Source organism: Ammospiza caudacuta, chromosome 2, assembly GCF_027887145.1.
Source record: "Ammospiza caudacuta isolate bAmmCau1 chromosome 2, bAmmCau1.pri, whole genome shotgun sequence".
In the NCBI taxonomy this organism is placed as follows: Eukaryota; Metazoa; Chordata; class Aves; order Passeriformes; family Passerellidae; genus Ammospiza; species Ammospiza caudacuta.
The window spans coordinates 33,320,503-33,346,669 of record NC_080594.1 but is presented as its reverse complement, the minus strand read 5'-3'; the positions used below and the strand labels follow the sequence as shown (position 1 = coordinate 33,346,669).

The window sequence follows — 26,167 nt, the reverse complement described above, 5'->3', positions numbered from 1 at the left end:
CCCTAATTTTCAGATGTCTCCTTCAGCTCTTTGCTCCCTGCCCCAGCTGGGGCATCTATGTCATCATTGCTATTTTACAGGTAATGCAGTTCTGGCAAAATAAGCCCTCAATGTATATCTTTGAACTTGTGGCCCTTATTTTTTGGTGTCTCCAAAACTGTTTTATATGAGATTTATCAATGATTTTTGTGGCTTTAGATGCTTGTGATTGTTGACCAAAATCATCTGATGCCAGGCTGAGTGTTGGTTTTTTTTGTTGTTGTTGTTGTTGTTTTTTATTTTTTTTTTCTCATAGATTCCCACTCAATTGGCAGTTTACATGCTCTTTTGATTATTTTAGTAGTTTTAGTTTCAGCAAGAAAATTACTGGCAGGAGTAGAATTGCAGGTGTTTCAATAGTTGGGACTCCAAGTTTATGATAGAAAAGCAAAAGGTTCACTTTGAAAAGATTTAAAAGCCATGCCAATCCTCTATATTTGAATTGTTCTTCTGAGTGTTCCAATAGATGCTTCTTATCATGTTGAGGATTTTTTGCACAAAATGAAAACATTGAGAAATGAAGAAGTACACTGTCTTTGCTTTTAAATTTGTTTAACAAAGTGAAAACAAGAACTGTCAAACAAGTGAAATCTTTGTCTTCTGAAGCATGTAAGTCAAGGTCCATTCAGTGCTTCATCTCAACATCTAAACTGAATACCATTTTTTATAAATTACTTGAACAAAAACCAAAAAGTAAACAGATAAACACATTTGTGAGCATGTTTGAAGTGTCTCATTTTTTTCAGAGCATAGCATTTGAGCTACTGGGGTTTCCAGAGGAGTATGACAGAAAATGTCATGTGATATAAAAATCTGCATATTCCTAAATTGGAAAAACATGGACACGAATGGTTCTTTGATATCTCTTTATTATCTCTTTATTAGGTTGTGAATTTTTCAGCATGTAAAGGGAGCTGTAACTTTTGCTTCAGGCATCATGAGTATGTGAGAACTTCAGATTACATTTAAAAAAGTCATACATTTTTATGTGATTACTCAGAAAAATTAATTAGGAAACCCTGAAGAAACAATTTATTATTTCTTTATTTATTACTGGGGCCTCTATAATTTACTGCACCTCAGCCCACATGGGATACCTTTGAAATATGTGGCCCAATCTGTCTTAGGGAGAGAGCTGTCACAGGAGGTAAAAAATAAAATTATATGTTTTACATTTTGCAGTAAATCAGAGTAATTGACTGTAGTAGTGCTCTCTGGCATTAATCTTCAGTTAGAAAAATCAGAAGTTAGATTTTTTTTAGAAACCTCATATTGCATTATTTCTTTGTCAATATAATGGTTCTTGAACGCTCTTTAAAATGCTCAAGTCTGCATCTCATATGAAGGCAAGTCTCTATCCTCCTTAAGAGAGAAAAAGATGAAAAACTGAAATGTAAGGAGACACCATCAAGGATTTAGAAATGGAAAGGAGAGAAGATGGTGCTGCAGATAGTGGGACAAAAATAACTGCAGACACAGAGGTATATAAGGTAAGGGGGGGAAGGGAAATCAGAAGTGAAATCAGAAAGTAAGGTGTCTTAAAGGAAAACAACATTTTAGAAGAGGAAAAAATGACTGTACATTTTTTCACATGGCTCAAAATGAAACAATTTGAAAACAGATGTATTGTCTGTGAGAAAACAAAAATATTAAAGTCTAGAAATGAAGGCGTTCAAAAGCAAAATGAAAGATTCTAGGCCAAAATGGCTCTGATTCCTTTACAGAATGGATGCCTCATACATCCATTTGAGTCTGTATATTTTGTAAGGAGTTTAACTGTCAAGGTCATCACATAGCTGAGGAGAAAAATCTAGGCTGTGCTTGAGAGGGAGATATAATCCTTCCTGGCACCTACAGAGACTTCTTGTCACCGCCCCACTGCACTGGGCTTGCTTTTGACCCAAAATAGCAATTTTGACCAACTGGCAGTTCTGTGTATTAGCACTGAATTTGATTATAGAAACACCAAGCCTCTTTTCTGGGAGGAGGTGAGAGTCAAGGAATGAGGAGTTAGGCATTTTTATTTAAAGGTTGTCTGAACCCACTAATTTAACCCAAATTTTCACATGTATCTTTGGTTAATAAATCTGCTTAGGAATTTTGTGGTAATTTTTTTCCCATAATGGAAAATACCTTTAAGTGAAACTGCTCAGCTTTGAAAAATAAATAAAATCAAAAAATATTGAAAAGAAGAATGAAATAATGTAAAACTTGTTCATTTGATCACAGCAGGAGTCTGAACTAGGTCACTTGTAGATGTCACTAACAGCACCAGTTATTCAATGATACTTCAAGGAAACTCTCCCAACATTTTAAAAGAAAAGGAAATGTCAATTTTATGCATCTATGAAGTATAAAAAACCCCCAAAATGAGAATCCTTTCTTAACATATAAGTGAAATTTAAATTTCTGATCCTTATTTTTAATTTAAAAATTCTCACATTAAATATTTTTTTAAAAACGTATATGTGTTGTGTTTTTTTTTTTCTTTTTGACAAGCAATCATGGAGATATAATTTTTTTCTAGGTTTATTTCTTCACATGTACAAATTATTTGCATCTTACTACTTTTATATTTTTCTTATGTTAAAAACAAAAATGAGGGCCTGAATGGCAAAAGAATATTACTGGGCTTTGTGGCTGTTATGATGGATTATATATTTATCAAAACAACAACTAAACTAAATCTCCTTTAATCCACATTTTAAATATAGCTAGAGGTATTAATATAGCTCTAGGCGAAGTCTTCATCAGTTTATACATGCATCTCTCCTTAGTGCTCTTTAAATTACTGCAAATTTCCTGAACATATCAGCAGACCAACATTTTCTCAGAGTCCACATTCATATTGGAATTCTGGCCTGCAGAGATCACAGTAGGCTACTAGAAATGAAAGATTTTAGGGAAATAACCACAGAAAAGTTTTACTGGCAGGTGCTTACTCACAGTGAATTTTGAAGTCCTTGTACTGTCTGTCTTCAATTGCTACCACGTACAAAGCAGCTCGGTCTGGAAACATTAGCCCTCCAGGTTTCTGTTGATGAATTGTGGGGAAATGGATCTCGTAATCTATTCACCTGACAAAGACATCACATTTTGAACTGCACATACAAAAACCAGACAAGCACCCCTTGCATGCCTTTATTGTTTTCCTTCAGATTTGCACACCAGCTTTAGCCTTGCAGCCTGCGGCAATGTCATTAGACAGTGTCTAGGCAAACTTGGCCGGCCAGCACTTGATCAAAAGCAAAGCTCTTTCACTGAGGTTCCCTTTGTCATCTCCTCGTTAAAGCCTGGGAAATGGCACTTGGAGATGTGACTGTGTCTCGTTATGGCCACAGTAGGGAAGGGAAAGCTTGTAGGCAGAAAGTAAATGGTGACTGCTCCAGCGAGGAGCACGGCATGCAGAGCACCTACCAGCCACTTGTCTCGTGCGAAGATGACTGTGTTTAACATTGACTCATAGAACAGACAGTAACCCATCCACTCGCTGATGATGATGTCTACTTGATCCACAGGTAATTCAACTTCTTCCACTTTACCTTTAAATATTGTGATTACTGAAAAGAGAATCCAAAGAAATACGTTTCACATAATAAAACACCTAAGATCCTTACTGGTGAATGTCAGGCTGACCTTTTCAATATGATTCTCTTCTTGAATGCCTGTCCATAAGGCATGACTCCACGTGACTCAATGCACTTCACACTTTAAAAACTATTCCAAGTACGTATAATAAATAGCAATTTTAGTAGCAGTATAAAAGGAAAAAAAATAAACAATGCAAAAATCAAAGGCCAAAAAAAACCCCCACCATGTCTAAAAACAACAGAAAAATAGGTCTTACCTGGTTACCTGTATGATCTCATTTTAAAATGCCCTTTAAAATTTGGCAGATTTCGAGATCATTGACCAAGTATAGCAAAGAATCCACTTAGAAGCATTTAAACATCCCTGCAGATTTACACACTAATGCTTGAATGCTGGGCCATATTTAGTTCAGTTGTAACAAATAATTTTGTTTTAGGACCACTACACAAGTCATCACTCATTCCTGCTTAAAAAAAAAAAAAGAAATCCTATTTACAAATGTATTTTCAGCTTGTGCTAGATAATTTTCAGAGTATGTTTCTCTCATGCTTTTATTGCTTGTTGCAGTGGATAAAGTCTCATGGTTCTGGATTCTTCCTTGAAAAGGTAACAGATGAACTTGAAATTTAGGAATTAGGTGAATATTTTACTTTTCATTACTAATTTATAAGATTACTTCACTACTCTTAATTAATGGCAATTTTTAATGACCGGTTTTTATTGATGAAATAGTCAACATTCAGTTTCAGAAAAATTAAGGTAATTTAATTTAATATAACTTAGCTAGAACTAGGTTAGCTGGCTGAGTCTGGAAGTGTGGGTTGAATGATTTTTGGAACTCAGTCCAGGGAAAAGGAGGTTTTGTTTTTCCCAAATACATGCAGTACTAGTATTACTCTAACCAGATATGGCCGCTTGATTTGCATAGCAAATTTTTAATCCAGACTGGCCCCCTAAGAAATTGGGAACACTCTGACTCAGACTGGTACCACACAGTATCAGCTGTAAGAGGAACCTGACTGGAAAAGAGCAGAGTTCTCTTCTCTTTGCCATTATTTAATCTCATTTCTTTCACAGTTAGTGATTCAACAGTTCATCTCTTGTTATACTGAAGAATCCTCATGTCTATAAGCTCCAGCCATGAGTTCTCTTTAGGTCTCTTTTCTCCCAAGAACTTCCACTGCCCCAATTCTTTTGGAGTGAATTTTAGCGCTGTTGGCAGCTGCCAGAGTGACACACCTGGCTTTGAAGCCCCCTGCTTATACCCAGAACAGTCACAGTGTAAGCAGCAGCAGCACTGGTTCCTCCCACCTCCCTTCACCTCATAAGGCATCATATGGGGACAGATTGTGCTGTCCCCAGATGTATTGCCTGTATCTGTTCTAGAAGCAGTGGGTTTTCCCTTGGTTCAGCCCCTTTTGCTGACTCTGCATTGCTCAAAACATTTGGGGGGGCGGGGAAAGGAAAATTTCCATGAGCAACAAGATCCTTTGGCTCAGTACCTGGCTGCATTAAAATAGAAGTGAATGTGGGTCAGTGTGGAGTGTGAAAGTGTAAATGTTGGTTCAGGTGTGCAGTTTGCAGACCAAACTGCAGTCAGGCAGACTGCTGAACCTGCCAAGTCTCCTCCCAAAGGGAGAGGGCTCTGCTCCTGCCTCCACAGTTTCCCAGTGCCTCTCTCCTTGTAGAAACAGGAGGGAAAAGCAGAGATAAAAACCTTCCGCACCTTCTGGAGAACACCGGAACCTTCTAATGTATTCTGACAGTGGTTCCTTCACACACAACTCCTCTGCTGGAAATCCAAACACAAATTGATCCACAGTGTGCTATTTCTGTCTCTAGCCAATGAAAGCTGTTCTGGGAACGCACAGCCTCTGCATCCAAGGTTTAGGACAACCACAGAGGTCACACCTCACTGCTTTAGTGCCTTATCCCTACTGTGGAAAGAGTATTTTCTGCTCCTTTGCTTCCTTTTCCTGAACCAAGAGTTGCATAGGCTGGCTGGCCCCTTGTATCCCACACCACTGCTGTTTCATACCACAATACCTGAATGCCCAATAAATGTACAATAAATATTCCTCCCAGAGAGCTCAGGGTAGTTACAAACTGCCAGTGATGGCAAGAAAAATCATAGCAGATGTTAACCAGCACAGAAACTCATTCCTGCACATGTGCAGGCAGAGCATCAGCCCAGACACAGCTGAAAGTCGGGGCACGGGCTACAGCCCAGCCATGACCTGCTCTGCAGCAAAGGCAAGCTCTTAGCAAAAAAGCACTTTAAACAGGAGCTGTCTCACGCCCTCAGTTAAAAAAAGACTGACTTTTTAGGTTGTTACAAAGATATCTTGAGTGCTGAGATTTGGAGGAGGATTGAAGGCATGAAATAGAACTTGTTGGGGATTATTTTTTGCTAAGGGTTTTCAGCAGCTTGGGGTTACATCTAAGTTTTGGTTAGTTTTTTGTTGTTTTTTTCTAATTTAGATTTTCCACATACTTGGAAATTTCATCAGCTTTCATTTCAATCAAAAAAGTTTTATATGATATTTTTATTTTATGATTTGAACATTTTCATTTGTGTGAGTGTGCGTTTTGATAAGGTTTTGAAAAAAGTTTTTTCTTAAAGTGGGGAGTCAGAAAACTTAGCAAAAATTTTTTGCTTTAAACCTTATCTCAATCCGAATGTCAGCATAGGTGTTTGTATTTCTATTTTGTTTAAAAGAGAAGGTGAAATTCTAATGACAGAATTAATTTGATAAGTTCAGTTCTAATTTAGGGTCTTCTTTCTCCTATGCTAAACCAAACTTCCCATTGATCATTTCTATTTCCTTTTTTTGTCTCTGATACATACAGAATTGACAGTAATTCCTGTGAGGAATTATTGTAGTGCCTAGAAAGAGGTGTTTAGTTTTGCATTTACATAAGTATATTCTGCAAAACTACCATTTACATGTAAAACACACAACATAAATTAATCAGCAAAAGCAAAACAGTTATCTTCTCTTTTTCCTGAAAAAAAATTATATAAGTCTTACTGTTGTCCAAGTGGTTGGCCTTGATAATTTTTTCTGAGTAGTCAGATATACTTGAGCATTCAATCTAGGAAAAAAAGAAGAAAAAAAAAAGCAAGATAAAGAGCAATTTATCTGTTAGAGAGCTCAGCTGTGTGAATGAAAACTATCTACTGAAGGCAGCAAAGACTCTACAAAGCATTTAACCATTGATAAAGAGTAAATCAAACCCGTGGGGAGGATCATAATTAACGATGTTTTAATATTTAAATTGCAGTCTGTGTCTGAGTTAAAGTGGCTCCTGTGGAAAAGATTGCTTTAAAAATTATTGAAATGTGAAAAAAGGTGTTTTACCTACAAAATGTACATTATTAATTATATTTAATTTATTTCTGGTACTACAGAGTATTGCCTCCTCCCCCACAACAATCTGCTGAATGGAATGAATTAGGATGATGCTACATTTCCATATATATTTTAAAACAAAATGCATTCAAACTTTGTCAATAATATTAAAATTCAAATATGCCAATACTGGTCTATGCCAAGAAGCAATTGTTTTCAATGTAAAAAATTGATATTCTTTAGAAAAGCTGCTATTCCAAAAGAATCCAATAATTTAACATACAAGAAAGAAATGAAATTTTCTGTTTAAAATAATATCCAGATCTGCATGGCTTTTTCTCTGAGCAGTTCTATGCTTTTTCTAGGAAAATAATTACAGAGTGCCTCCGAGTTTTAGATTTGCCCTTAAACTTGGTAAACTTGCCCTTAAACTGTGTACTAGCATAAAAGCATTTTTGCAATGACCTCTAATATCTTTTAGAGAAAAACTACATTCCAAGAATCTCTCTGGGTTTTGTGCCCCTTGCAAATCACGAAGGCCAAAGTTGCTTGTAGTCACTGAATCAGTTCCTAATTTACCTCTTCCAAATTCGGCATTAAACGGATGATTCTACTTTGCATAATCCTTGTCTCCCTAATTCCCCTGTGGGAATATCAAATAGAACTATATTATCTCTAATGAAGTGGTTTATATAGCCAGTGAATCCCATTTAATCTCTAAAGCTAAATTGTGCTTGACCTCTGAGACAGCACTCACAGATGGCAGGACAGCAGATGCAAGGACACACAGATCTTTTATTCTTTTTATATTGTGCATGAAACAGATAATAGCAGTCATAATATCAATCCCAGTCCCCATGGGAGCACATTGATTCTTCTTAGCTTGCCTGCGGATGTAAACCATTCCTAAAATGTGTCTCAATGGCCTGACCATAAACCAAAACTGGCTTGTGGAAAGGAGCACCTGAGTGCCAGGCCAGAGAGTTCAAGGAAGAAATCCTTTGGGGTGAGTGACATCTTTTGGCTCCATCCAGGTTCTTTCCTTACTGTAAACTGTATGGACTGTGTGCCCTGTCTATATTACTGCCATTATACTCATTTTCCCTGTCTTTATACACATCTGTCTGTTATTTTCAATTCCATTGACCATTTTGGATGGTTTTTAAATAAAGCAGGCGTAGGTAGGTGTTCGGAGGTTGCTTTCCAAACTTTCTGAAGAACAAGGTGCAAAGAAATAAAAAGTTCTCTCCCATGAATGACAACAAGTTTCCAAAAATCAGTTTCAGATGCAAAGAAGCAAAAGAATAAAACCCCCCAACATTTAAATGTTTCATGAAGGAATACATATTTCAGAAAAAAACTTGCTTTAGGGTGGCTAAAGCTATTCATCTGTATTTTGAATTGGACTCTATACAGTGGTTGAATTTTATTTTAAAAAGCAACCCATTTCAGAAAAAAGAAAACTGAATTCTGCAGGTGAAGAAATAGAGGAAAAATTGGTGTTGTCAGATTTTTTTTCTCAGTTTTCTTTCAAGTCAGTGATCTGCTCAAATCTGCCCTATTTAGCAAAGCATTTGGATTTTAAGAAAAGCACATGTTCCAATAAAGAAAGTCTGTACCTGAGTTTATAATCACAGAATCATAGGACAGTTTGTGCTTGAAGAGATCTTCAAAGGATTGCCTTGATTCAAGTGAAGGATCCTGTTCTTGGCCATGTTGAAAATCACAAGGTTCACACAGGCCCACTCCTCAAGCCTGACAAGATTCCTCTGTGTGGCCTATTTTCCTTCAAGCACATCAGCTGCACAAAGCAGTTTTGTGTCATCTGCAAATTGCAGAGGGTGAACTCAATCCCACCATCTATTGTCCTTAATGAAGATCTTAAACAGCAGTGGTCCCAGCATGGACCCTAGAACTGCTTCAGCTGTATCTGGTTCTGTGTGTGCGTATTCACCTCTGCTTTCATTTTACTTCTCAGTCTTCAATCCACTGCTGCAAATGTCTTCTCATTTACTGTGGTCTCTTCCTGAAACAGTCACAAGATCCCCAGATTTCCCCTGGGCTGTGTCCTCATCACCACCTTTTTATACAAAGCAGCTGACATCTAACATCAGCCTTCATTTTCTGTGTCTGTTTAACTCCTTCTTTCCTGCACTGTTTTGTTTGTCTGAAAATAGCACGGAATTCACTGCAAAGACTGTCCTGAATTTTGTATGACGAAATGCAGCAGATGAACCAAGGCTTCAAGGGATATTTTGTGTATTTTTGTGTCACTCACTGACCCCTCCCAAGCACCAAGAGCTATGTGCCAATTCTATCTCTACATTTCTTACAACAGCTCCCCTGCTAGATTAACATCACTGTATGGTACCCTCCCACAGGGGTTAGGGCTCAGAGCAGGTGAAGAAAAAACAAAAAATGAGGGGGCTGGTTCTGCTCAGGTTATAGAAGAGATTCCCCCCATTCCAACAGGAATCTAAAAGTATCCCAAAAGGGCTTGCAAAGAAAGTAAAGTCAAACTCTTTTCTGAAATGCACAGGGACAAGACAAAAGTCAGTAACTATGAGCTGTGGCAAAGGAAATTCCTGCTGATTGTAGGCCTGGAATAGGTGCTGAGAGAGTATTTAGAGTCTCTGTACTTGGAGATTTTCCAAATTGAACTGGACATGTCCTTGGCCAACTTGATGCAGCTTTAAGTTAATGATTCTATGATTTACATCTCTTGAAGACCCAGAGATAATTCTAGCTGTTGGCTTAGGCAGTGGCAAGGAATAAGTTCCAACAGTGGGTAAGAAGGGATAAGAAGAACCAGACAGAGTAGTGGATGAATTTGAGCCCCAAGAGGGAAAGTGTGAGTAAGAGGAGAGTGATTTCTGTAGTCAAAAAACCAACATTCTGCATTTGTCAACAGTTTCCACATCATGCTATTTGAAAAATCACATTTAACTGTAGAGAAGAAACTGGAACATCACAGCTCTATGTAATAACTCATGGCAAATGTTTGCTTTTTAAATGGAACACTCACAGTTTCCAATTGCAAATATGACCATAAATTCTCAATTTGACTATAAGAAAGCCACTGCTAGGTCTGAAATGGCTGCTTGTCCAACACAAATCCACTCTGCAGCTTGCCGTGTACAGGGTTCATTGTGAGACAGCTCATCTGACAAGAAGGTTGAAACTCTGTGGCTGTAGCACAAGTTTCACACCTGAGGGAGTTCCTCTGAGAGCTAAGTTCCATGCATTGCACACCCACCAGCTTCAGCCATGAACAGTCCATCGGTGAGCTGGCACTCGTGTGCCACTCAGCTTTATAAAGTCCTGAGGTAAGGACTGAAAGTCCAAAGGGGGAATAAAACAACAAGACCCAAACAGGAAAAAAACCCCTCACAACAACAACAACAAATGTGGAAAAGTATTTGCTTTTCTTTTACTTGGTGAATTTTCTGCCAGTGAGCTGGCTCACTGTAGAATCAGATAAGCACCAGTGCCAGCACAAGGGAGGGAGGGAGACCATATGGCCAGGGATCTGAGAGATGGGAAGGTGGGAGCACATCACCATCATTTTGTATATGCTTATACTTCTAGAGCACTGCAACATCTTTGCATGAGACCTGCATTTCTGCATCACAGAAAGCTGCTGGATTATCCTCCCTGAGGCTTTGATGTAATAAATCATATTAATAAATAATACTTGGTTTACAAGAAAATACCTTCCAGCTGCCTATCGTGGGCTTAAACTCCAAAACTTTTTCGATCTATCTATAGTTTCAGACTCTAGTCTGATAGTCAAATGAGATACTCAGAAGTTACACTGGATTTTGAAAATATAAGCCTGAGAATTGAAATGGTATTTCATGTATCATTACTGGTAATAAAGACACACATTTTGGGTACTTAGTGACATCAGTGTCCTCAAATGCACAGATGTACCCAATTAAGTTTTAGTAAACAATTTTTTTGAAGTACACTGAGAAACAGGATCTATTTCCCCTTTTCTATGTTGCATTATGTCTTCAGGGCAAACAGAAGTCCAAAGCAAAAAGAAACTGCATTCGTCATTTTAGAGTCAGTAAAAATAAGTTTGAATATACTTCGTAAGCAAATCTATGCTCTCCATAATGACTTCTCTGCCGAGAACAGCACATTCATGCTCCTAAAGTTCAATGTATTTAAGGTAATAATTTTCTTCTGCCTCTGAAAAGTGTTATTGTTGGCACAGAAAACATGCACATGCTTTCTTGCACAATTTGCTGAGTTGTAATATGCAGGGAAAAGTGTATTAAGGAAATGTGTTTCCAAGACTACAAAGTTGCAGACCCTGAAAATTTAAAAAGCAAGATAGTTTGCTTAACCCCTCTGAGTAGGAGTGAGCCTCTTTAACATTTTTTTTCAGCCAAGAAGAAATGTGAATATGTACCAGAACACCAAAGGTTCCACATATGAAAAGATATTTACATCCCCATTTGGAAAAGGTGCAGCAGTGCAAGTCATAGAATACAACAGAACTGGACTGAAGTCACTATAGACTAAGCCATAGATGAGCTTGGAGAGTAGAATTTCAAACCAAGACAAGTAAGAAAAGGTAAATCACGAAGCCAAATTGTCAGGCAAAATGCACAAACACTGAGAGAATGTGAGAGAAAGTCTTCTTACCCCATATACCTTCTTGGCTCCTGCCTTTGCAGCAAACATGGAGAGGATTCCCGTGCCACTTCCAACATCGAGGACAATCTTATCTTTAAAAACATGTTTATTGTGATACATTGAGTTTCTATAGGTTAATGTGCGCACTTCATCTTTTAACATTTCCTGTGATGAAAATAAAAGGATTGTGTCACTATTTGAAATGCTTATATGCCTTCCACACTGCTGCTGAATGCATTCCCTTGCTGTCATTTAGGCATTATTAACACCCAACATGAAGGGTTTCTCAAGTACTTTGGGGTGCACACATCAAAGCATCAGTAAAATGCCAGCTACTTAGAGCTGAATTATTAAGAAGCAGCATGATGTCCCTTGTAGGATTTTATTCTGCTATTACTTCACTGTTACAATCAACAAGCAGAATGTAATCTAACCACAGCACTGCTCTGGGAATAGACAGAAGCCATACAGAAATCCAAACTTTCCTTTCCTCCTAAATCATGCACAGCCCAGAGCCTCAGTGGAGGGACCTTCTGAGGTTCCTCTTTGGACAGAAAAGAAATGGCTTCAGAAGACATTGTACAACAGCAGGCTTGACAATCCTGCCCAATGGGAGGCAGAAGCCCACAGCAGAGCTTAGAAATTCTGTATTGTAAGGTCCTCTCTCACTGGTCTTTCCACTCATTTTCCTGATCATTTTCCAGAAAGTATTAATGTATCACCTAGACTACTATCTCACTAGTTTGAGATATCGTTAGGTCCTCATTTTTGATGCACTGATAGCAGCAGTACATTCATTTAATTCCATCAATACCTTGCTTTCTCTTGTACATCCATCAGTCAAACTATTTCAATAAAAAGGATCACGCTCAAGACCCAGGTGCCATTTTTAAGAGAAGCATAGACCATTCAACACAGACTTTAGTTTTCTGAAAATGCTTCTGTTATGTCTGGAAGGCTGAAGGTTTGCTTATTCTATTGCCTAATTTCATAGTTTAAGCAAGTAGACAAATGAGTTTTTCAATTTCAGGATGAGAAGGATCCGTTCACTGCCCAGCAGTCTGAGGCAATCGTGAACTGGATTGTTACACATATCAGACGCTTACTCACCTGTCTTGGCAGGACACTACGTGTGCTCAGTAACTGCAGATGAATAAAAGGCCGCTTTTATCATAAAGCATGGTTTGGTGTCAGCAGTTCATCACCCCTGGAAAGGTGTGAGTACACCCTCATGTGTGGAAACTGTTTCCACACATAATAAGAACAAGAAGGTAACTGGGAGTTCAGCATGGATTTGGAGCACTTGGTATCTTCCTATGGTGAAGTAATGAACTTTGTGAATGAGGGAAGAGGAATGAGGAAGAGAATGGTTTTTATCCTGATTTTTTGCAAAATTTTCAACGTTTTTTCCCATAACATTCTCATTGAAAAATGGATGAACTATGGACTGCATAAATGGTCAGTGCAGTGGGCTGAGAATTGACTGAACTGCTGCTCCAAAAATGCTGTAATGAGCAGCACAAAGTCCATCTGGAGGCCAGTCACTAGTGGTATCTTCCCAGGTATCAATATTGATGCCTTTTAGCTTGATTTTTCAGGTGGATTCATCTCTTCCTAGCAGAACTCAATCCTCAAAAAGGGTCCCATAGATATAAAACCCAAAACCTTGTCATTGACACCTGCTGCACAAGCAATTGTGGACCCGTGGTTACATTTCTCCTCAAGTCCTTGTTTGTGCTGCTGAAATGGAGGCAAAAACCCACCTGGCACACCTTGCTGTTGATCATCATCCTGAGAGCTGCCCAGTGACACTTGCTATGCTCCAGGTCTCACTGGTGCTCATGCAGAACAGCAGCAGGCTCTAAGGGCTGGTCTAAGGGATGGACAAATGCCAGCAGCCTCTACACAATGTCCCAAATCCAAATGCCTCGGCAGGAGGCCTTGTCAGCAGATGGGGCCTCTGTACCAGCAGGTGAGAGGCTTTGCAGCTATCACTTGTCACTTGCTCCCAGTGCCTCTGCCTGGCTCAGAGCCAGCTGGTCCTGGAGGCTTGTTGGACAGAACTTCCTGCCCCTCAGCTACAATGAAGACACTGACCCTATTCTGTAGCCAGAGATCTGCAGGTGGATCAAGAGCCTCCCTCCTGTTCCCAGAAGGCACAAGTTTCCAGCCTTCACCATCAGAGGAGTTCCCACTTCCAAACCTGGTAAGTACAGACTCTGGCTGCCTCTCCTTTCACTACAGTTGGGGTTTGTTTTAGGCTCTCGTAACCTCATGCCCTCAGAGAAGATCTAGTCAATCTCTTCCTCATGCCCCTGATGCTTCAAAGCTCCTTTACTTGTTGACACAGATCCTTTACCAGTGCACACCTTCTGCAGGCAAGGAGGAAACTTCCCAGCCTCAGCAAGAAGCTCTCTGCACTCCCTGAGACCTACATGGCTGTATCCTTCCATCAGGAGCTCAATTTGACTTAAGGTCTATGATGTATCTTCAAAATTTTCTCCTAGGTCTCCTTCCCACTCAATTGTTTCTCTATAGTCTTCCATTCTTGGACTGAATTTCTGAATGCTACAATGGCAAGATGTTATTGGCAGACTATTGGTGTTAAATACCAATATTGGCGGATGGAACATGCCTGGGCCTGGCTGGGCCTTGCTGCTTGACCAAAGGTGGTAGCAGTTGTGGTTTCACCTCAGAGACACCTTTGCCTGGCTGTGTGCTGCAGCTGGGCACTTGGGACAAGTCCAGGCATGCAGGAGCTCAGGTTTACCTCTGGAGGAAAGGTTTTAGGCGAGGTGAAGGAAAGGAGTCAGGTTCTGATGGAGGGTTTCGATCCAGAGCTTCATTCCTGGCCTACAGGCCTCTGAATCCAGCAAGAGCTCCAACAGAACCCTGAACCGCGTGGCTGCTGTTCCTTTTTATCCAGGGGAGAGGGGGAGGGAAGGGGTAGGGATCCCACCAACCAGGTAAGGGGGGGAAGTCTCAGGGGACAAGTGACACCTGGATGGCCCAATGTCCCCAGGGCTGAGAGGCATCCTTTGAACTCTGCCAATCACACGACACCCCTGCTGGAATGCCAAGACTGATGGACAGCTCTCAGCAAGGGGGCAAGGGAGGGGAAGGGAGAGGTTGTTGGCACACCTGGGGAAGGAACTGGGATAGCTGAAACAGGCTATTACATCGCACCACAACAGGAGACAGAAATCTTTTATGTTTACACCCCACAACCAGTTACTAGAGTAATGGAAATAGATATTGTTATGCTGTTTGTGAGGAATGCACCGAGTCATTTCACATTTGCTTTTTTTCATCCTGCTCCTAAAAATCTCATACTTTTGTGTCACAAAAATATCAGCAAAGCAATATGAGTGACTTCTTTAGAACTAGTCTACAGTGAGCATCTAGATAGAAAATTGTCCATCAAGTATTTAAAATTCTTTCCAGGAGTGTATTTAATGGAGGCTTAATGTTCCCATCAATGCAACCTGTGCATTCAAGTTACATGCCAGGAGTCAGGAAACGGTTTGGCTTCTCATGTCAGCTGAGTGGCTGTTCTGCTGATGTCTGTGCTCAAACACTCAAGAGAACAAAATTCCCGATTTTGCAGTGAGGGAGTGCCATGGTTGTGGCTGGGCTGGTTTGCAGCCCTCATAAATGCACTGCATTGATGCACTTGTGAAATTCACCTCTGCACGGACAGCTGCAATAAGAATCTAAGTGGGACAGAGGTTTTGAGTGCAAGTCTCTAGAGAAATGGGTGATATCTTTGGCACTTAACCAGACTACACAATTGTCTGAGGAAAGTCAGAGGAATATAATCATGAGCAACTGGGATACAGACAAATAACTAAAAAATAAAAGAAATAATAATAATAATAATTATATTGTTAGTTATTTAACAATTGCTGAAACAGAAATAAAGGTTACCTCATGAATTCCAAAGTGAGCATAGGAATCAAAGTAATAATCCCTGGATGTCATCTCTTCTGGATTGATGAGCTTTGCCATCTTGCCTCGGCCTGGGCAGCTGGGTTGCAATGGAGCATGGATGACAGACTGAACTGGCTTCGGAACAACAGCAGGCTGAGGAGGCTGGGATGGAATGGTGCAAACCTAGGAGAACATGGAATATTGTTAAGAGGCATCATTATATTGTTAGTGCTATTATTGTAACTATCTAGTAGATAACAAGTCCAAAGACACCGGGTGTATCATAAGTGAAATTTAGGCTGACTTCTTTCCTGGATCTTTACCTTATTTGATGTCCTGTAAAATTTCCTTAATGGATTTTTCCTAATGTTTCTCTGCAGATACCTAAATTAGTGCAGAGTAATGGTAAATTATGGGGGTTGGCTGAAGTAGGTTACTGCAAACATTGACACAAAGCAGTAAAGAGCTACTTTTTCTCCATTAGTGTCCTATTCCATCAAACTGCCACAGATTTGTGAGAGGCAGTTGCAATAAACACATAGTTCCCCTGCAAAGAAGAGCTCATGAAAAAAGGATTCCAGACACAGTGTTGCCAACAAGGGCAGAACTCACAATCAATTGTTAATTACCAGGTAAGGTGCCTGTTTATATTGATGAGCTAGGTCTGAGAAGGCTCACAATATCTGAAAGTCCCTGGTGCTATCTGAAAGTCTCTCAGCATGTCACACAGGGAGCTGTGTGACATGTGTGGTCTCTTAATGCAGTTTCCTGCTGTTGGGAGATGCAGGAGTTATGCCATTCCAACACACCATGGCCCCCAGCACCTAATTTTTTATTGAATACTGCATCTCCAACACCAGCATTCTGACAGCCACAGAATTCTCACATCCCCTTGGTCCACATTTGATACCTGTATCACATAAGACAGAAGACAGAATGTTTTTCAAATATGAGGTAAAACAGACCCTTTTCTGGCCCATGTGTGTATCTACATTTTGAATCCTTAATATGAAGCAAAATGCTGAAAACTGAGAAAGACTGAGCAATATCCTACAGCTTCACCTATGCACTAAGTCACCTGCAAATTATGGGTCAACAACTTCATATATTAAGGTCAGTCCTACTTAAAATACATCATATCCTTTTGTACTTTTGGGGTTTTTTTTATGACTCAGTAGTTTCTCAGTTGGGACCAGAGTTGCCTGAGCCTCTTCTTGTTACTTTCATGAAGTTCATGCTGTCTTCTAAAGCTTAGTACTGTGAGGCATCAATCCCCTGTACTGTCTCGGAATAGCATCAATTAGCCTAGTTCAGTTTGCTTCAATTAAAAAAAAAAGAAGAAGAAAAAAAAAGCCCCCACATTTTGTAGATTTCTATGTCTCATCTTTTGATGGCTTCTTTGGTCCATCTGTTAAAAAAGTAAATGCCATTGGTTTATGTTCCTGTAACATTTTTCATCCCCAAAGATACAGAAGTGCTTTATTTATGAGCCTTTTCTATTTCTTGCATTTTTTACTTTATCACCTCACCCTGTTCACCTCACCGAGTTCACCTCCCACACAGAATACACTTGCTCCCAATTGGGGTTTTTATTTCTGTTTGGTCTAGTTTCAAAAATGTCCATCTGCAGTCAAGTAATTTCTCTTAAGACATTGCTTCATTGTTTGTTCATTGCAAGCAGTAACACTGATAACTTGGTCTGTCAAAATGTTGCTCTTCATATTCAACTCTTTCAAATATAATCCTGCTACTTTTAATTACATACTTGAGGTTATACCTCAACTTTTTCCTCCACTGGCATGCACCCTATGCAATTTCTGCAGTTACCTTTCTAAGCAGTCCTTTCTGTATTTGTCTGCTGGATTACAATGACTTAAACTGTAGGTGTTTGAAATTCTGTTTTATTATAATATGAAATTTATAATGTCCTACACTTTCCACTTACCCTCTGCATTTTACAAGCATTTTACAAGAAAAATACATACATTTATATAAATTACAAAATAAAATAGTCACTGAATTCTGTTCCTGTCTTAGGTAAGAATGTCTCCAGACACATGACAGTGCATCATATGCAATTGCTTAAAAGATATGTAATGAAGAGAAGTTGTAGCAGTTTTTGTAAAGGAAATCAGGGGGCTTCCAGCATTTCTGTTGCTGTCAAACTACAAGTTTAGATGTGGTTTGCTGTACAACAGAGAGCACTTGCTACAGGAAAAGAGACTGATCTTGAAGGCAAATCTCCTATCTGGATGCCAGGCAGTATCAATTCTGCTCCTGGCTGCATGGAAGGGTCTAGACTGGATTATGAGAACAAGGTTATTCTGACTAAAGATACTGAATGAAATTAAACCTAACAACTTAAGCTAGGAAAGTTGTCTGAATGAATTTCTTTCCTGAATTAACATCACTGTTTCCTAGTCAGCAACTGCTATGGCCAAGGGGTGGCAAGATAACTTTTTATTGAGCTACTGGGTCAGTACTGCATGTTTGACTTGCAATACTTTTCAGATGTATCCAAACTACCTGAAGACTTACTGCTCTCAACTGTGCATCTACATCCCTGTCAGGAAGAACATATCCCAGCCGGCAGAAGTAGAAGCCTAATAATTCTGCTTCTCACCTGCCTTAGTTTGTAGCCAAGCAGCCTGTGGAAAAATGTGTTGATGGTGGCTATTTGACAACACTTGGCTCTGAATGCCAATAGGTCCATCCTGTGCTGTGGGTACCAAAACCTCATGCAGCAGGGACAGCAGAAAACTGCATAGGGGTGGTGATCTTCTCAGCCAGCAGCACCCAGTCACAGGGACCTTAAACCAGCTGCTTCATTTCTGTTTTAGGCATACTAACACAACAATAACACAGCTACTAACACAATGTACTAACACAACACTAACTTCCTGATTCAAATGGTGTAAATCTTACAGCATCTGTAATACCTCCTGCTGAAATTTCTGTGTGTAGCACTGTAATTCTGGAATCCCAAAACAACATCACAATTAGTTTTGTGAGTGGGGCTCAGGAAATCCCTCTTTCAGTAAGTTGCCATAGACTCTATGAAAAATTTCACTTAAAAGTGACTTATGCCCTATAACAACAGATATCTGGGGAAAACATAAACACAGTGGACAACTGCAGGATAAATAATTGCAATGAAACCTATTATTCGTATCAGAAACAATAAAGTCTTTCAGTGTACAGCTCTGAGACTGTAAACTAGACACAACTATGCTTTTAGGGATATGGTATAATTACTTAAGGAAAAAACATGCTTTTAAGACAACAGCTATCAAGGAAAGACAACTTCCTATATTCTTTCCAGAACTGAAAAGAACCCTTGATGTGAATTGCAAGTTTAGCATATATATATAGCCCACATGAGGAACAACTCATCTTTTGAATAACACCTGAAAAGGCAAAACATCTGGGCGGGGGGCAAGCCTCACATCAGTGTAAAGAATCTAAAAATCTCTCTGCAGAACCCATGTATGGATTCTGGCCAGCTGCACACAATTCCAGAACACTGGCTTGCTGCTAATGCAGATGAAGTCTGAAAGAATGGAAGCAGCTGCTTCAGAATTCATTCTTCACTGTGCTAAACATGCAGCCCTCTATTTTTCCATCTTCCATTGGTACTGAAGGTGGAGTTGAGGGGTCTGAAGGATCTGAGAAGCAACCTATCACCGCTTTGGACTGAAGTCCTACCTTTGTGTACCATTTCAACATTTAAATCAAATTAAATTAGGGAAACACTTCCCAACTTTTAAAAATCAAATAAAATTTATTTCCTCTTTCTTTGTGGCCAGGGTTGGTACACTGCAGGTGATCAAATGTACTAGCACAGGACTGGTTTCCTTAAAAGCTTTGAATTCTCGCAAAAGACAAGATTTGTAAGCCTCATTGTTTCTCAAAATCCCACAACTCACAAGCTCCTGATGTAGGCATCTGAAACATATGCAGGCACTACAATGACACCTCTGTGTGACTTTAAGACCTACAGAATTGCCAATGTGTGTCAATGGGTACTGTTGAAGTTCTTCTTTGAAAACTGGACCTAATCCAACAAGGACCCACAAGGCTGTCTGGGTGTACAACTTCCAAAATACAAAAGAGAACTGGGTATTCAAAAATCATGAGCTATTTTTGAAAATTTGAGCCTTTTAGATATATCCATCTGTCTACAGAGAGACAAGATGGTGAAATATGCACAATTCATTTTCTAGGAGGTTTGTGACAAAAGCTGTGGTGTGTAGAGTAAAAATAAACTTGAATTTCAATTCTCCTTTCTTGATATTACTATGGAGACATCGGGCTGGAGGTTAAAATTCCAATCCTTGCAAAACTGTTGTTCAAGCTGCAGTATTTTATTCTTGACAAATTCTTAGTTATTTATGGCATTTTTATGACATTGAAGTGGTTAACTTCTGCTTGGAAGTACTGAAGTTTTCCTTAAGAAACTAATTAAAATGGAATTACAGTTTAAACTTATTCAATTTCAGCATCATCTTCCTTTTAAACAAGAGGTTTTATCATATCTAAATGTCGATTTTATTTATTTTTTGAGCCAGATAGCTTTCTATGTCAGAACTACTAGAATAGAATGTGCCTAACACCATTTTAATTAGTCTGAATTTAATAATCAAGACTTCTAGAATGCAAGAGATTATCAACTGGTATGCAATCACCATAGCGATTCCAACAATACAGCTTCTTCCTGCTGCAGATATGAAAGCACAGCCAAATATAAGAGGTATTTGCTATCCTCCTGCCAAAATTTAGGCTTCAACAAAAACTTCTTGGCAGTCATCATGCAAGTTAAAACCTCCTTTATCTTGTATTGTTTTGAAGTCTTTGTCCAAGGCTTATCTTAAGAGATCTTTGAATAGGGCAAAGAATCTAATCCATTATCAGAGAAGTTTTAACCTGATTTTCTGAGGAAATGAAGCTCTTACAGTATCTTGCCTATGCCTCTCATTAATAACTCCTGAGCTTGTCCAAGCCAGTCCGAAGTGTGGAAATATCAAATACAATTACTTTTTGGTACATTTCTTGAAAACCAGAAATTAGATAGAAGTATAAGTGATTTGATGATCCACTGAAATTTGAGCAGCTAGATTTCAGTTGTCATACTTTCACCTGGTCCAGGTCTATTAAGCCACCTGGCTGGTGTTATATGTGCAGTGTGAGGCCTCTGGACTGGATGAGCAGTAATGAAGGTGTACAAAGACGACCAGGCCTTGCTCAGAACTAAATTAAGAGCTGGGGGCATAAAGAGCACATACTTGCAGGAAACCAGGCTTTTTTAGCTCCTTTGCACATGGGAAAACCTTTCTATGCTGAGGATGGGAAGTTCACAAGGAATGCAAAATGGCAGGAAATCAGGGAGTTCCAACATTCAACTACAGACAGATGTAGCTGTTTGGGAGCAAGGATATATTTATTTATTTATTTATTTATTAATTTATTTATATTTTTATATTTTTATATCTTTTTATATATATGCCTGTATTAGGTGTATGCTTTCAGGACTAGGACCTCTGACAACCAGTAAAGAACATTTACTTAGTGGAAGATTTATGTTTTCTCAAAATCAGTCTGAAAGTGCCAATTCTTCAGCAGCTAAAAACCTACTTTCTGCTTGATGAAAGTCAGGCTCAGTCTGTTTTAAGTTGCATGCAAGTATGAGTTCAATGCAAATGCAAATCTATCTAAACTCCAAAACTGAATCTAGTCAGGCAGACTCTAAGAAAACTGGGAGAGAGAATTGATTCTTAAAATTACTTGTTTTGAGGCTACCCCTTGTTCAGCCACCTCAAAGTGAGGTGCTGCTCTGAACTTTCTACATGGATTGTTTGGAATGCCAGATCAACCTGTCACAGACAAACCTGTCCATTTTTTATCAGCAGGAAATTCATTGTCCTTTATACAGACAAGCATAGCTCAGAGTGTATTACAACTGTGACACCCCTAAATAATGGTGATAGGAAAATTATTGTGAAAACACTAGTCCTTTAGAATAAAGCCTCTGTCCAGAACAACTGAGACTGATCAGTTTTACAAGGAATTAGATTATACCTTAGATGTCCAAATCCTCAAAAATTCAAAGGAAAAGATGCAAGCTGGCCATCAGTATGATAAAACTGTGGTCAGCACACTTAGGCTGCAGCAGAAGTAAAACCAAGTAGCAAAAAACAATGTAAAGATTACAATGTTTGCAAAGTTGTTACTTTTTTTGCAGAAGCTAAAAAGAAATTTAGATATGTAAATGCAAAATAGGTGACGTGATGCCTTCATGGATCTGACCCAGGGTACTTCATACTGTCAAGATTTTTCATGGGGACTGCCTGTTGGGTAAAGCCAGAATTTTCTTAGTGACAGGTCACAAAATAAGCAATCCAATTTTCAGTTTCCTATATTCCTGGGTATACAGGAGTAATTCTTCTCCCTAATAAAGTTTAAGCGCTGAAATGAATGTTCTGTGGGGTCTCCAACTGTGCAGATTGCAGAACTCAGCTGGAGAATATCCTTTACCAGCCTTTAAAGCTATCTTTTATCCGAGCAGGGTGCTGGACTAGATGCCCTCCAGAGGTCCTTTCCACACATATTATTCTATGATATTAAGACATAGTTATATTTGCACCGTGCAGGAGATACAGGTGGCAAGGTTTAGAAACCTGAGCCTAGTGCAAATTATGAGGTAGGTTATAAATTTTGGTTGGTAGTTGTACACACAAAAAGAACAGAACCTGCTTTCATGAGATTAAAGAACACACACTATCAGAAAATGAGGACGTGTCACTCAGGAATGAAAACCTTCTAAAGCTACATGTAACAGAACAGAACTGAGATTACAGGAAATGAGTTGACAAAATTTAAGGACAGGAATGATATTAAGTATTTGTATTATTTATAAATGTGTGAGCAGTTCTAGACCGTTTTGTGTGCATGTAATTAAAATACTCTTCATCCAATCTGCTCTCATGACTGCTTGGTGCCCGGTGCCATCGGGGGAAAAAAACCAGCAACAAGCTACAGATGTTGACATTTAATTGAACATGTGTTACTTTTCATAAAGATGGAGATTTTGCAATGCATGTAGAGTAGAATGTCCCATGCAGGGCATGAAAAGTCTACTTCAGCATAGAACAAAAGGAAAATATGAGAGAAATGTATTAGTATTAACTGAAATTTACTCTTTGCGAAGCACCTTGTGGAAGGATAGCAAAGCATTATTTTAAAAGTGTTGAGAGGCAGCTTTCTTTAGGAGAAGGTTGCATTTTGATTATCTTTGGCATTTGGTAGCTCTAATGCCTATTATTATTTTAGATTTAATATCACAGCAACACCTTCTTGGTTTGCAAGATCCCCGCTACAAGGAACAGCTGGAGAAATGCCTTGTGTTTTCACCTGTACTCTGTGGTGTTGAGCAGATGGTCTGTCAGTAGACTTTGCTGTCCATCTGTTTGTTTGGAGCCCCCTGAGCCTCATTAGGAGAGAGGTAAGTTGCACAGAGAGGAGGTTCCCAGCGCTGGCTGCAGCCTCAAACCCCTTCTCTCACCGCCAGGGACTCACAGCTTCAGCTCAGCAGGGGATGGTGCTTTAGAAGCCTCGTCCTCTGGTGGATAACACCAAAAGCAAACTACAGCTGGCAGATGGCTAAACTCATTCTTCTTTTCATAGGCTATAGACTAATCTAACTGCTATCAATAATGTGGAAATGGATCTCTGTGCATAACCGTGCTGTGCCTCCACACTCGCAGCATGTGGATTTGTTGTGGTTTAATGGTCTATGCCACGTAAGTCAAGAATCTGAAAGCTGAAGATTTAAATAAAGGAGAATTATAGATAAATAAAGAAAGCTATGATGATCTGTGGCTAGATGTCCTGCGGTTTTCTTTCAATTTTTCACCATAATTAGGAATAGAAGAGGTGGAAATATTCAAACACACTGGTTATTTTGACACAAGATAGATACCTGTAAGTAAATCTGGCAGGCTGAGAAATACAGGCTAGACCACTAGGGCTAGGTGTTTCTGAGAGACACTCCAGACTTCTCAGCTTTTTCCTGACTCAGTACCATATATCAGGGCTCCCAGGAAAAGCATGCTTTGTAACAGAGCTCTTCTGAATACAGTGCCTTGCTAAGATGTAAGAACTTTTTGGTCAGTTTATGCTACAGCAGTCTTTCTCCTGTTCCAGAATCCAGTCTGAAAAGTTTACTCTGGTGTGTAGACCACAGAGCAGCACACCAGCAGCTTCACAAAGCCAGTGTCTCTTACTGGTTGAAGCTTCTGGACTTACACAGATTTTCAGCTATGTCTGACATGGTAACACTGCAAGTCCTTGCTTCCTGTGGAGCATCCTGACCATTTTCAAGGACTCACAAAAGGCAAATAAAACCAAAAGATTAAAAAAAAAAAAATCCTTCCTACCTTCTTGTAATATTAAGTCTCTCCTTTTGTGACTAAAGAAGATGAGAATTTCATTTAATTTAATTATTTATTCAGTTGGTAGAAGCTAACTTGGTAGTGAAAAACAGAAAGGTTCCCTAATGTGTCGTCCCAAGCCTATCAATGTTGACTGTGAAATTCCAATATCACCACAGGAATTTTAAATTTAGAACTGAGGTCAACTGTGAGAGTTATGACTGTTACTGACAACCATATATTACATCACTGGTATCACTTCTATCAAGATTTAAAGAGCACCTAACACCTAAAATAGTCAGTAAAGGCCAGGGAGCACTTAAATTGATGGATCACAAAAGTGTGACTGATCACACTTTTCCTCTTTCATTCAATTATCCAGAGAAAAACAAGCAGTAGGTATAAACCATGTTGTATGGTCTCCTGGAACAGATTTTCCTTCTGAGATGTCTGGGTTTTGGGAGTTTTGACAGATCTCTTGCCTTTAAAGCGCTACATCCAAAACTGTCTAGAACAAAAGAAACCAAGATGCACAGATATAAGGAGGGGAAACAGCCTGTTGTTCTGGCAGAGCTATTAGAGACTTATTTTTTGTGGTTGTTCAGAGGGAAGGTTTGAGCTAAGACTACTGCCTGCCTATTGTTGAACTGGAAAGAGGAAAAGCTGATAACAGTATTTTCCATTTGAAGTAGGCTACAGCCTCTGGGAAATAAAGAGCTTTTCCAAGTTTAATGTCATTTTATTTCTGATTTGCCTTTCAGGGAGTTACACAAGGGAAAGAAATATCTCTGCATTAATAAAATGCATCAGGTCTTCCAGATGATTTTAAAATATCGGTCCCAAATGGGAAGAATCTAAAAATAAACCATATCACTTTCATTCCTGGGCATTCATTGCAGAATCACCGCTATATTTGGTAGTGATAATTGTTAATGTTATGTGCTTACTAATTGCACTGATACTGATATTTAATGTCCCACCTGGCCTGACAGGGCAAGCACTTCTATGCCATCAACAAGTAGCACACAGCTATGGTATGCTGTTCAGGGACTGAACTCCCCCTAACCATTTCCAAGACCCTTTCAGGTTTGGCATGGCAGAGAGAGAAGGCTGCAAAAGCGTCACATTGCTCAAACAGCACTGGCTTAAAACTGCAGCTGTGAAGTCTTTGCCTTCCCCTTGTATTCTGCAATACAAGTAGTCAAACTGCAGCAGCCTTGCCTCATTTTTTCAGACAGGATGGAAACACACTCAGCTTTCTGTGTGGCTGAGAGGAGTCACCCAGACCTGTGAATCCAGCACCGTTTCTAGGGTGGCTGAGTACTGTGAGGGAGTAGCTGGAACAAGGGTGAGTGGCTCTTCTTGTGTGCACATGAACAAAGTTCAGGGCTGCTGGTGAGTCATGTTCCCTGCTGCTTGGGTAGATTTGGCTATGCAATCATACAGAATGAAGAAATCATTCCGTGCTATGTTTCCCTGGGAGTTGCTCAAAGCCTATATCATTATTTAGCAAGTCACGACTCAGCTCCTTTTTCCTCCTGTAATGTGGGGCTCAGTTTTCCAGGGCTGCCTTTGCACCAGCTTGGACTAGCTGGAAGGAGGATCTGGGTTTCTCATTCCTCTGTCCTTCCTTCTGCATGCAACAGTGAGGACTCATCAGCGTTGCCTGAATACTTCCACAGTGTAAACTGATTAAAAGGCTGCCCTTGCATTTCTCTGTGGAGTCCAACATTCAGTGTGCAAGGCTCTATAGAGGAAGTTTCCATAATGTGTGCTGGGTCACCCAGGCAAGCTGATGTAATTCCACATGAATTCTGAATTACAGACAATTTATCATCATGGCTGTGAAACCATGAATGGTGCATAAGGATCTACAGTCAGAGCATTAGGGGCCTATTAACAGATGGTAATTAGTTCTATTTTAAGGATGGCTAGGCAAGTCAGCTCTTTTTGTGACAAGAAAAAAAAATTAAGGACAAGGTCATCTTCTAAGACATGAAACCCTAGCAGTTGTTTTCACTTTGTGATCAGCTATAACCCAGGGAAGACATGCTCCCGTTATCTGGAAGCAGTACACAGAAATGTAAATGTGACTGAAGGTTTTTATTGATTTTCAAGTGAAGAGAGATATTCATGTGCCAGATTACTTTAAAACGCCTCGCATCACAAGGCACAGCTTGT

At 39.4% G+C, this 26,167-nt stretch overlaps 1 protein-coding gene across 1 annotated transcript in view; it reads right to left on the bottom strand.

Moving 5' to 3' along the window:
* PRMT8 (protein arginine methyltransferase 8) overlaps positions 1 to 26,167 on the bottom strand; it is a 58,512-nt gene that overhangs the window by 11,055 nt on the left and 21,290 nt on the right. The window contains exons 3-7 of the mRNA XM_058825195.1: positions 15,558 to 15,743; positions 11,640 to 11,795; positions 6,663 to 6,726; positions 3,457 to 3,599; positions 2,986 to 3,073 (exon numbers count right to left, since the gene is read on the bottom strand). Coding sequence (XP_058681178.1) covers positions 2,986 to 3,073; positions 3,457 to 3,599; positions 6,663 to 6,726; positions 11,640 to 11,795; positions 15,558 to 15,743 — 637 coding nt within the window. The remainder of the gene's footprint in view (positions 1 to 2,985; positions 3,074 to 3,456; positions 3,600 to 6,662; positions 6,727 to 11,639; positions 11,796 to 15,557; positions 15,744 to 26,167) is intronic.